General features: G+C 32.6%; 1 protein-coding gene across 1 annotated transcript; it reads left to right on the forward strand.

Moving 5' to 3' along the window:
• The first annotated feature begins 8,381 nt into the window (after positions 1-8,381).
• Positions 8,382-11,188, forward strand: LOC143552802 (uncharacterized). The gene is made up of 2 exons (XM_077042937.1): positions 8,382-8,749; positions 10,660-11,188. The coding sequence occupies exons 1-2, from the start codon at positions 8,399-8,401 to the stop codon at positions 11,122-11,124; spliced, it is 816 nt and encodes a 271-aa protein (XP_076899052.1). The 5' UTR covers positions 8,382-8,398; the 3' UTR covers positions 11,125-11,188.
• The last annotated feature ends 3,106 nt before the right edge of the window (positions 11,189-14,294 follow it).

A 14,294-nucleotide genomic window follows, 5' to 3' on the forward strand; every position in this document is an offset into this window, starting at 1 on the left:
AAATCATTGTAAGAAGTAAGATCATGAATAGGGTGTTCGAAATATTAAGCAGTTTCTTTTAAGTTGGTTGTTTATTATTATGATTTGTTTGTGTTCTATCTTCTATACAAGAATCTCAAAATTTTTTGGCGAATTGGAAATAAATAATCCCAACTTTTGTGTATTGGCCGATAATAATCTCAACTTTAAAAATCACTACCAGCGGTCCCAACTTTCAACTATTTTTGTCTCAATGGTCATCCGTTAAAAAACACTTAACGCTGATACGTTTTTTCTCGAGTTTCAAACCGATGTTTTAGGGCTTTTGATCGGAAGCACGATACGATTCGACTGATGTAAAACTTATCTCGACACGATGATTCAAATGACTTGATTTCTGTTAGTTGGAAATTCAAACACCCGAATTGAAACATTGTTTCGTCGCTTGTATCACCGTTTCGAGATACTTTTTACATCGGTCGACTCGTATCATTCTTTCGATCAAAAGCCCTAAAACATAGTTTTGAAACTCAGGAAAAAACGTAACGGCGTTAAGTGTTTTTTAACGGAGGACCATTGAGACAAAAATAGTTGAAAGTTGGGACGACTGGTAGTGATTTTTAAAGTTGGGATTATTATCGACCAATACACAAAAGCTGGGATTATTTATTTCCAAATTTCCAAAAAAAAGGAAACTTGGATTTTAATAATCTCAACTAACTGTTATTAACCGATAATAATCCCAATTTCGTTTATTGCCACTGGTAGTCACAAATTTTAAAAAATTAGCTCTTAATGGTCCTCCGTTAAAAAAAACACTTAACGGCGTCAAATTTTTCCCGAATTTCAAATTGATTTTTTAGGGTTTTTTTATTGGAAGAAGAATACAAGTCAATTGATGTAAAGCGTAGCTCAAAACGATGCTCCAAACAACTTAATTTTTGTTAATTGGAGTTCAAACACCCGATTTGAAGCACTTATCAGGCCATTTGGAGCACCATTTCGAGCTACGTGTTGCATCAATTGACTCGTATGCTCCTTCCGATCAAAAGCACTAAAAAATCACAAATTCGGAAAAATTTAACGCCGTTAAGTTTTTTTTTAAATGTGGACCATTGAGAGCCAATATTTTTTTAATTTGGGACCACCAGCGGCAATAAACGAAGTAAGGATTATTATCGGCCAATAGCATTTTGTTGGAATTATTAAAATCCAAATTTCCATTATTTAATTTTGGGAGGAATGATGGTTTGGTTTTCGGTGAGATATTTATTTGTTGTGAATAAAACCTTTGCAACAATTTTTTTACTTTGATTTACGTAATGGGTCACAACAAGTTCCACTTAAAATATGCCCACTTTATTATGACTTGGAACATTTTGGGCAAGTTCAACTTGTATTCGACCCTTTAAGTAAACAGGTCAAATTTGCTACTTGTGTTCTTTTATATCTGGCAAAACGGACGGGTCGTGCAATCAGCGCAACGCATAAGAACCGGTTTAATCGGTACAAGTTATGGTCAAAACTGGTCATTAAAAAAATATTACTTTTGGTTCAGAACATGTTTTCTTTATGTTTTTTTTTCTTTTTTTACTTTTACACACAAATATAAAGCTCACTATAACTGTTTAGTTTCATTTTATGTTGTTGGAGTTGAGTACATGTGCCAAGATAATCTAAAATTAAAAGTTTCGTAAAATGGCATGTTTGAAACCAAAATAAATTGTGATAAAATGCCTATAACTTTTTTAGTATTACACTTTCTCGTCATATTACCAAATATGCAATTGCTTTTGCTTCTAATTTTATAACCTAAGGCATGAATTAGAAAAAAAAACATGAAGGAAGCCACACAAGATTATTTTTTTGTTGGTTATAGATGGTTAATAATTTAATATCATTAAACCCCCAATTTGAATCCTCTGGTAACTTTTTTTTACCGATAGAAACTCTTGTAGCTGTTAGTTCAGTAGCAAGATATGTTGAAACTAGCACAATAATATCTTTGAAGTAACTATTAACATTTTTCAACTTTTTTGATTTTTCAAGAGATTTGATGTGTTTTTTGTACATGATTATTGCAACTTTAAGAACCAAAATCATATAATAAGATAGTGAATGAGATTTAATTTTTCAAACCCGTGTAATACACGGATTTATAACCTAGTAATTATATAAGTGTACATAAATAATTTATTCCACTAAATTTGAGTTTAATAGAAACAAATTTAAGCCCAAATGCCCAATTTTTAATCACAAGCGAAAAACTATCAACCCAATCAACATTTAACTTATTAACAAAGGTTATGAAGACGCAAGTAATATATCGGGCGAATCTAACGGATCAAGAGCTTTAATCTTAAAAGAAAATGATTCAACTTTATATATACATTATTTTGCTCACTAACTTCATTTACATTGGTGTATCACTTATTGAAGTTAGCTCTCGTATTACCTGTTGCAACCGCAAGCATTGAAAATGTTTTTCGGCAATGAAGTATGTAAACTCCGATTTGCGTAATCAGACGGGTGATGCGAATTTAAACGATAATTGTATTTGTTTTATTGAAAAAGGCTTGCCTGTGAATGTCAGACTAAATGATGTTTTGGTTAGATTTCAAAAAATGAAAACTTGTAGAGAACAACTTTAGATATATGGTATTTTCATTATGCATTTATAATGAAGTTTAACGTACTTTTTTTTGTTATATGCAATTTGTTTGATTATTTTTTTTACATGACCCGACTCGAACTGCCTAACCGCAATCGAAAAAAAATTTATGTAGCTATAGTCAACTAAAAACCGATCCAAAAATGTTCCGATCCTTGTGAGAAAAATTAGGGGGGCTCGCCACTGGCCAAGACGGTGGTTAAAATGGCTTTGTTCCAAAGGCGGCTGGTTATAATGTCACACCCCAGATGACGGCGGATTATACGTCGGGACGTGAATGGTGATGATTCATAGCGCATTACACTAATTAAAGTTATAATATTTATTCATCAAATTAAAACATGTCACGCATTACAAGTAATGTTCAATATCATAACATAGCATAAAGAGAACACAGTTTATTGTTTTATTAGCCTAGGTCCATAGTGGTAATGCGTTTTGAACTTCAAAGCAAACATCAAACTTGTGTACCTGCATCATGTATAAAATAAAATGGTCAACTATATGAATAGTTGGTGAGCAACTATAGATTGAGACATATATATAACAGGTTGCAAACGCAATTTAGCATGTCAAATGTTTATTTAAGCATGCATGATTGAACAACATATAAGATGTGTGATCAAATCATGTTGGCTTGCTTCCATAACCCGAAGGTTATGCTAAAAGTCGGTTTCGAACGTCCAAATGTTAAAACCGGTCAAATTCGAATGGGCGTCACCCAAATAGTTCTATCATCGTTACCGATGGCTTGTTAAGTTAATGATCACACTTGATTGATTGAATATCCACACAACACAACACAACACAACACAACACAACGCATCACCACACATAGCATGAATAAACACATAACATAGATTGAATTGCATAATTAAAAGAATAACAAAACCATGATTGTTTAATGAGACACATGATACACCCCAACCTAAGGCGGAAATGCCGGGGCGTGATCCGATTGCTCACAGCTCGAAGATACTATCATATATGAAATGTGACAATATCTAATTAGTTATTTAATTCAAATAATACACAATATTCAAATACATCAATATAATTTAAATAAATAAATACAATCACTTAAATTCAAGTTTGTCTTCAATATAACCCTAAGGTCTTTCTAAGTGTCCATCCTTCAACTCAGGCAACCTACATATGCGTAGGAAATGGAGTTTTGTCAACAAATATGTTGAGTGAGATGATCACCAATTTTGACACAACAAATAGTTATATAATAAATAAATAATAAATGATAAGTATTAAATGCGCAAGCCAATTAATGTGGTAATAATCAATCAAACCTTAACAAACCAAAATCAAGTATATTTGTGTGCCAATGAATCGTTGCCAAACGAATCGGGCATTGATTACAATGACTAAATTGTAGGTTTACCTTCGCCAAGCAAATCGGGCTCCGGTTACTAAGACGGTCGTATGATCATACTAATGAGAACCCTCTACAAGGGGATATGTTGGACCTCTCCGAAACATTATCAAGTAAACAATTAAACATGTAGCAATTAGCAAATTGCATTCAACTGATATTCACACAATGATTATATTTGCGATTTTGTGTGTGTGTGTGTGTATAGAAAATATGACTAAGTACGCATATGTCCACAAAACGTTAGAAAACAGTGTATAAAAAGGGGAATGATCAAACTCACCTAATCGATTAAGCCAAACGGGAGTGATTACGACAAGAACGATAATCACACTCCTCGAGAATTACCGACAAGAATCCTAATTAAATAATATTATGAGTGAATTATAAATGATGTAACACGTATGATGAATTTAGGAGTTCGATGCGAATTGGGTTACAATTATTATCGGTACGTTATGGATTGATCGATTGGCCTCTAAGGATTATTATTATCATTTAATTATAAAAATCATTGTTTATCATAAAATCGGGTTTACGAATAATTAGTTTAAATAAGTATGAGTTAAGACCCACTATAATAATAAACGTCTAAATATATAATTATAATAAAAATTTATATCTTAAAATCGTTAACAAAACCCGATGGTAAAAACATATTGACATGTTTAATATTTTTATTATAACTTTGTTTAAAACGAATAATAATAATAATATATATGTGTGTTTATATATATAATAAATATGAGCAAATTTATAAAAACATTTTGACAACGAAAAGCCTTGGTAATAGAGTCGGTTTTTAAATAAAATAATAATGATTTATTATTTAATAAGATATACATACATATATATATATACATACATATATATATATATATATATATATATATATATATATATATATATATACACGAAAACTTGTAACGAAACTATTTGACACGAAAAGTTTAACTTTAGGATGTCGGTTAGATAAAATATTGTTTATTTAGTATTTAATATTATAACTATAATATATTATAACTATTTAAACAAGTTAAACCATTAAATAACAAGAATACAAAAAAATAGGGGCTAACAGGGCTCGAACCCGCGACCTTTGTCCACACCCTGGAATAAACACACACACCCTAGCCAACTGAGCTAGGGTGTCAGTTGGTTTGTTATCTGTAAACTGCTTAATATATACATAAACGATTAAAACCCAATTCTGATTAAGAACCCTAGATTATGCAATCGATTAATCCGTTCATCGTTTATTCAATTAATGTTAGGGTTATTGTTTAACGACATGATACGAACTGAATACAGGTTTTAATTACCTCTAATGATGACGAAATCTGGGAGAACGGCCAACCCCGTCGCCGGCGGCAAGAACCAAATCGAACAGGGGATAGCGGCTAAAAGTATTGCAATTAGATTGAGGGGTTTTGATTGTCTGGTTGGGAAGGAAGAGCAGACGGGTTTAATTGAATTATGTGTAAGCCTAAGTTACATAATTGGTTTAGAGCATGACGGTTTTGGTTAATAAATCAATTGCATATGTTTGATCTTGATTCCTAATTCGTGATGTTAGTTAGGTCAGTTATAGTATGAGAAATCATAAACACAATCCAATTCCTAAATAAGTTCTTTAATTTAGGCTCAAGTAAACTAAACGGGTCATGGATACGGGTTGTGGATACGGGTGACTGGTTATGGGTTTGGGTAACTGGTTAATATATATAACAATTGCATTTTAGTCCCTAGAGAGTTTATGTGGATACAATACAGGATTAAATTTTAGTTTTGGGCTAAAAACGTTCATTTTCCAAAGTTAAATACATTTTAAATAATTATAATAAATTAATATAAATCGTATAATAAATTCTCGATGAACGCGATTATTTTTCGATGATAAAATTTCCCATAATATAAAATGGGTCGGATATTAGTTTTAAATTCGTTCGTTGGAACCCGAGTTGTTACAACCCCAATGTTTTTAAAACCATGATTTACTCACTTGGATATGGGAGCGAGAAATGATAAAGCCTAAAAGCGAGTTGGTGAATGACACAAGAAAAACCACAACGGTTTATCCTAATGTATTGAATAACACAAGTATGAATATTCGAACGAAAATGAACAACTTTTATGTATATGTATATGTATAGGAATATTGGTTTTAAATAATCCCAACCATGGCTTATTGGTAAATATCAGTCCCAACTTTACACATGCCTGTTGACCGTCCCAATTATTGATGTATTTGTTTTTAACGGGCCGCGACTAACGGATGTAACTCCGTTAGTGATTTGCTGACGTGGACCTTATTCTCCGGCCGGAAACATGCAACTCACCTCCATTCTCCCTAATATCGTTACATTATCTCTCTCTATCTTTCCCCTAATTCGAAACCTAACCGACGTGCCGCCATTGTTGTCTCCGGAGAAGTTCACCCTCGTCAATCGTGCACCATTCGAGGTAATTAACACATCATTCGACTCGTTTTTATCCTCTTAACAAAAGCCCTATAATTATTTTGTAAATCGTGTAACATTGATTTCAAATTTTTGAAAATAAAATCGGGTTTGGTATATAGGGATTGACCATGAAAGAAGATGAAATCTACTTCATTTTCTCATTTTCGATGTCTTTTGAAGAGGGAGGGAGACGGTGTGACGATATTAGGGAGAATGGAGGCAAAGTTGCAGGTTTCCGGCCAGAGAAGAAGGTCCACGTCAGCAAATCACTAACGGAGTTAACATCCGTTAGTCGCGGCCCGTTAAAAACAAATACATCAATAGTTGGGACGGTCAGCAGGCAAGTGTAAAGTTGGGACTGATATTTACCAATAGGCCATAGTTGGGATTATTTAAAACCAATATTCCTTATTTATATGAACATGTATAAAAGTATGAAACTATGTTTTATCAAAAATAGTTATCGTAACGATTTATAAATATACTTTAAATAGGTGATATTTAACAACATGTTAAGAGGTTCTTAAGGCTTTGTAAAAAGCATGTTTATAGATTTGCTTAATGAATTAACCAAAATCATAACAATATTTAAATATAATTATTCTGATATCTTAAAGAACAAATCCAAAGTAACAAAACTATGCATACAATTGTCTATGAAAGTTCTATGACGTTTATTATATGAATTTCATAACCATTTATGTATTAAAACAAGAATTTAAAGTACTTTAGATGATAGATTATTGTATGCATGTAAAAGACCCAACATAATTTGGTTGTTGATTATAATAGCAAAAATATCAATTCAATTATCATTTATAGAAATCCCCAATTAGCTAAGAATATTAGAAGAAGATGAAGAAGAAGATATGGTGAAATTAAGATAATCTAACAACAAAGATGATAATTCTTCTTTCTACTTGAGTAGAGACCTTCCAAGCCTTCCAATCAACTCCAAAATTCTTGATTATAAGTGCAAAGCGTGTGTTTAAGTGGAATTCCCATGTAAGAAATGAAACAAGTTCCTCTATTTATAGGCAGAACTGGTAGCCTGACGCGGCCCCGTGATTTGAGATTTGCATGTGCATTTAATGCTTGTCAGGAAGTACATTTGACAGCTGGACACGGGGGGCGCATGGAAAGGGAAACACGACCCTATGTTTCATGTGCAAAGACCATATTTTTGTCTTATCTATGACAGCTGGACATAGGGGCGTGGAAAGGGAAGCACGACCCCGTGTTTGAGTGTCAGGAAGTTTGAATTTTGGCAGTTTCAGTCTATGAACTTGTTAAATACCCCAAATTAGCGAATATACTCGAATAAATTTGATTATAACACATGATTGAGTTGATTTACCATGAATAAACATAAAACCACACAATATAACATAATATCTATTGATTTATTGGTTAAATAAAAATTCGAAATACAATATGGATCGGGTTTCAAATACGGAAAGTTGATGAATGTCACATTACAGTTAGCCACTAACTTTACAACAAAAATACGTACTTCGGTACTAGATTCAGTAGCTAACAGAGCTCCAAGCCACAGCCGACCTATAGTTTCACTACGAAACTTCAAAAGCACTCCGAATTTGTATCGGTGTTAAACTACTGCATTGTATCAAAGGCCCAATAATCTTTTAACAAGTGGGTATTTCAGAGTCTAGCATGTACAAATCTAAATTATGAATTCTCATTTAATCAGTAAGTAAATGCTGATTTTCCAAATATTCTATACATAACAATAAAATCACCAGCATCAACTTTAAAAATGAATTAAATTAAAGATTTACTTTTTATGATATGGGTGAATCCCTAAAGCATTGCTATATAAATCAAGAAACCGAAGAAACATATAATGCAAGAACCAAGCCAAAAACACAATCTCTCTCTCCCATGGCTATCATTGATGTCTTCTTCGTCCTCTTCACTCTCACTCTCTCATCCACCATCCATGCAAGAGAAAGCCAATTTTTCAACAAATTCTCAAACAACATCCCTAAAGAATCACAGCCTTTAAACACCAATGATCAACAACAACCAGAGTTCATCCCACAAACCAAAGATTCCGGCTCTTACGGCCTCTACGACCACCAATCTGGCCAACTTCCACCATCCACCACCAACAACCACCTCCCGTCTTACCTCCCGGAAAACTACAACACGGTTGCATACACCACCCCCATTCATAGCAGCACACAAGGCATCCCTAATGAGTTTAGGGGCCCGCAAACATACCAATCTAAGGTAAGTAAGGGGTGTGCACGGTTTGGTTTGAGCCTGTTTTGGGCTAAACTGAACCAAACACGAAAATGTTCGTATTTTACTTTTTGAAACTGTTTAGTTTTGGTTTTTCGGTTTTGTCATTTGAGCTTTAAAATTTATGGCTGAAAAAATTGGGTAAAGTTAAAATACAAAGGATAAAAAAATAAGAATGGTGAGAAGAAATCTAATCCATTGATCTTAGATTTGGATGGAGGAAATTAATTTAATAAAATAAATTGATGAGAAAGGCATAAAGGTAATAACCCACTTTTGTTAACTTTTTCTCTTCACATGCAAGGCACATGTCAATCCCCTATAATTTTAAAACGTCCATAACTTTTTCATGCAACATTATTTTTTTAAAAAAATTTCACCATAATAACAAGCGTTTTTTTATCTTTAATATGAGTATCATATTGTTATATAAAAATTTAAAAAAATTAGTGGGTTTTTAAGTGAGTTTTTTATATTGTGTTATTGGTTGTTTATTGTGTTTTTAAATTGGGTTTTCTATGTATTGTGTTATAGATTTTGGTCATTGTGTTATAAATTGATACTCATACTAAAGATAAAAATTAAAACATAGATTACGTCATTGTGTCTTTTTGTTTGTCATTGTGTCTTTGTGCTCATCATTTGTCTTTCTACTTATCATTGTGTTTTAGTCATTGTGTATTACGGTCATGTCATTGCGTAACATATAGTTTCCATTGTGTTTTACGTTTCAGGTCATTGTATTATATGTATTCATCATTGTGTTTTACGTTTCAGGTCATTGTGTTATATGTATTCATCATTGTGTTTTATGTTTCATGTAATTGTATAATATGTATTCATCATTGTGTTTTATGTATTAGATAATTTGTTGTTATTTTATCATTATATTTACGTATTATTATTACACAATCGCATTATTAGCATTTAAAAAAAACACAATGATGATTTGAAAGACGCAATGACGAAAAAAGCATAATGACAAATAGAAAGACACAATGACGAAAAGACACAACGACCAAAAGATACAAAGACATAATGACGTATTTTTTTTTTAATTTTTATATAACAATGTCATACTCATATTAAAGATAAAGAGAAAATTACTGTTTGCGTCTCTATGGTTTTAAGGCGGGGGCACAATGAGTCCCTGAAAATTTTTTTGAACTGGTTGAGTCCTTGTGGTTTCAAAAATGAACCATTTGAGTCCCTGTTGTTACTTAACTTTCATTTTACTGAAATAACAGAGACTCAAATTGTTCGTTTTTGAAACCATAGGGACACAAATTGTTCGTTTCTGAAACCACGGGGACTCAGCCGGTTCAAAATTTTTTTCAGGGACTCATTATGTCCCCGCCCTAAAACCACAGGGACGCAAACAGTAATTTTCTCAAAGATAAAAAAACACTTGTTATTATGGTGAATTTTTTTTATAAAAAAATAATGTTGAATGAAAAAGTTATGGACGTTAAAATGATGGGGGAATTGGCATGTGACTTGCATGTGAAGAGAGAAAATATGTACTATTACTTTTATACCCTTTTATCTTTGGTCCCCACTTGACACATGTCAATCAATTATGGCTTCTCACATTTCTCATTTTTGTTAGCCTTTGTATAATAACTCAACCCGAAAAATTTGGCGTGTATTTATTATTTATTTTATAATTATTATATATATATGCTAGAATTTTTGAGTTACCTTTATTAAATATTTGCAATTATTTAAAATGAAAAATAAAAGTCTATATGTTTGGTTTGGTTTTTTCACTAAATACAAAACCAAAATTCAGTTTTCACAAATACATAAAAATAAACTCTCAGTTTTGTTTCGTTTTTTTGTTTTTTTTTTTGTTTTTTCTGGATTCAAAACTGTTTTTCTTTCATTTTCATGCACAGAAAACATATGACGGCAATATGTACAACTCTGAGAAGCAAGGGTTTGATGATGCAAGGTTTATGGAGACGGAAAATGGTGGTAATACGTACAACTCGGAGAAGCAAGGGCTTGATGATGCAAGGTTTATGGAGACGGAAGATGTTGGAAATATCTACAACTCCGAGAAGCAGATGGAGAATGGAAGGTACAACTCACAGAAGCAGTACGGTACACGTAACAATGGGAACATGTACAAACCCGAGAAGCAGGGAATGAGTGATACGAGGTTCTTGGAGAATGGAAAGTACTTTTACGATCTTAATATGGAAAATAATAATTATAAAGCAAACATGAATGGAAGGGGATTTAATTCTAGAAATCAGTACGACACACAAGGGTATTATGGGAATGATGAGAAGTACTCGTATGATAGGTTCAATTCCAATGGAGAGTATCAAAACGAAGAAGACCAGTTTAATCCTTAAGGGTATTTTCGTCTTCTCCGCTCATTTCTAAGTTTATATGGTGTTTTAAAAGGTGTTATTATTCTTAATTATGTTATGTTCGTATTAGGGAAGACAAAAGTAAAATCATTTTGTCTTGTGTAATAATGCATGGTCAAATTATGCTTGGAAAAAAAGCGGTGAGGTTTAAATGTTATACCTTTATGAGCAATTCATAAATAAGATTTATGTGTAAATAATGGTTAGATGTGCCGGTATATAGAAAGTATAAGGTAGTGTTTGAAATGCAGAAATGATAGAGGGAATGAAATAATTCACATTTGAAATGCAGAAGTCTAAGATTGATGATTCGTATTCAAACTATGATGTTATACTGTTATCTTTCAACTACTTTATATTTCTAAGATTTTCGGATTAACTAGTCACACATGAAATTTTGTTGTAATTAACATTCCTCTAATCCTCTTTTATAAAATAATATAAAAATAAATTTGTTCATTTTGGCTTTGGATTCTTGGCCAAAAGTGTGTTCAAATATAGAATATTACCTACCTTTTCATGTAGAATAAAGCACTCACATTTACATTTGAAGTTTGAACTACCAAATCAATAGGTGTTTCCTTTATAAAAAAAAGTTTAATTTGCCTTTTGTTTTTGTTTTTGTTTTATGAAATATGCTTATGTTTTTTTCTTCCTTCCGGAAAATAGGTGGAATGTAGTCTAATTAGGACTTGGGAGATCCATCCTAGTCAAAAAGTCACCTTAAATTGATCTTGCTTTATACTTTATATATATAAATATGTATGTGTAATCTAGAAACTCTTAAATAAATTCTTAAAAAGTTTAGTTAATTTAATCAACTTGTAGAACTTATGAAGGATAAATTAGAGATCGTATGATTAAAAAGGGCTACATATGATAGAATTGTGGCTTTCGTGATCATTCTATAATTAAAGACGCTTATTGTTATACATACATCTTAAGTTTATCTTATAATCATGTAAGACTAAATTTTAAAAGAATAAACTAATTAATCTATGTATAGCAATGAGATTGTTTGAAAATGATACCATCCAGGTAATGAAAAAACTTTATAATTTACTTATTTTGTAATTTGTGAGAATTCTCTATCCAACTACACTATGTGACACGCTTTCTTTCTCAATAATCAATAGCGTTAGTTATCAAGGTCTTCTATTTATTTGAGATTACGAAATTAATTCTCTCTTGAAAAAAACAGTGGTTATATCTTTCACACTGTACCCTTGCCTTCGATCTTGGTTACCTAAACCCAATCGAACGATGTTGACCTTAGAGGTGTACAAATCGAATTTTTCAAATACCCGGTTTCGGGTATGATCACGTATTGAAAAATCGGGTATTGGCAATACCCTGGTCGGGTTCGGGTCTGTCTATTTAGTAAGCGTTGCTCTGTTAGCTTAATGAACCTAATTTAATTTAAGTTGGGGCCCAAACGCATGTATAACATACTAGATGGGCTACATATCAGGCTTAAAAAAAGCAAGCCCATACAAACTTATAACATAAAATCAGTATTTGCACTAGCCCAAGTTAGAGGTGCACAAAAAAACCCGAACCTGGAACCGGACCCGAAAAAAATACCCGTAACAGACTTTTTTTATACCCGGGTTTTTAATACCCGAACCTGTACCCAACCCTACCCTTAGGGTATGGATAGGGTATGCATTTTAGTACCAAAACCCGTACCCGGAACCGGGCCCGATTTATACCCGGTAATACCTGAAACCCGGAACCGGTTACATACCCGGAACCGGATTTTTCCGATACCCGGAACCATGTTTTTCAAATACCCGATCTATACCCGAAATTACTCGAAAAATACCTAAAAAATACCCGAAAATACCACTAAAAATTGTAACCCCTTACAAAAATCCAATCCATACACGAAAAAAACACGGAAAAAAAACCCAAAAAACCCAAAAATAGGGTTTTTTCAATACCCGAAAATAGGGTATTCAAATACCTGGTTTTAGAATACCCGGTTCCATACCCGACCCGAACCCAATACATAGGGTATGGTTTTTAGAGACTACCCGGACCTGAACCCGACCCGGGTATTACCAATATCCGATTTTCCAATACTCGGTCATACCCGAACCCGATTCCATACCTGAACCCGGGTATTTGAAAAACCCGATTTGTGCTAAGGGTAGAAGTAGAACTTATAAATGCTGAACAATATATTTTATGTATTTATTATTTTTTTGTTTGTATATTTTTTTTATTTTTTTGGGTGGGGGGAGGGTGGTTGATATTAGGGAACTACAAACTAAATAATGTATTAGTACGTCTGTCATAATATTATTACTCAATAAGAATAATTTCTCTTTTATTAGTATTGTTTCAATGATCTTAAATTTTAATATAAAAAACTCAAATTTAAAGTTATAATCCAAATCCATAACTTCTTATATATCTAAATTATGGGTGGACGTATATACAAGATAAGAAGTAGATAAATAGTGAGATGCTCACACCATTATCCTTGTTTAATAAAAAGTCCCAATTGATGGGACAATATATTAATTAAAAGTAATGGCATGCATTTGATGCAAGGAGTGCCGTCTCATTTGGTTTACGTTGATTTTGATTTAAGAAATATTACTATCTTCTATTTGACATATTATTAAAATAGTGTTATAGACAGAAACCATTCTAAGATATAGAACTTGTTTCACGTCGATCATATTGCAATTGATATATTAAGCTTTACTTTACCATGTAAGGGAAAATTGACCCAAATGGGCAAAATACATGTGATCACGGATAGATGTTTTTATTTTTGACGGTTTTTAGACAAATCAATGACCAAACTATTAATAAAAGGGTTTTAATCCGTTTTGGTTTATTTGAGTGTTTGACTAATTAAGTTTTGGATTGGCCAACATGGCTAAACCGAAACTTGACACAAAAAAATAGGTTTTGGGTAAGCCAACATGACATGTTTTCTTATATAGGTAACCCAACAACTACCCGTTTAAAAATGAGCCGACCGGAACAGGACCCGTTAAAAAGTGGGTTGACATGTCTCCTGTTAACCCGTTTAAACCATCTTCACTAAAATTGATTTGGTACCAGTTTCGTTTGACAATGAGTCAATGACGAACTGAAATAAGCAAAGCGTTGTTGGGGCTTTCAACTGGCGACAA

This window comes from Bidens hawaiensis, unplaced genomic scaffold (assembly GCF_021521415.1).
Source record: "Bidens hawaiensis isolate Kalapana, Puna unplaced genomic scaffold, B.hawaiensis_p1.1 tig00017038_1, whole genome shotgun sequence".
Taxonomy (NCBI): Eukaryota; Viridiplantae; Streptophyta; class Magnoliopsida; order Asterales; family Asteraceae; genus Bidens; species Bidens hawaiensis.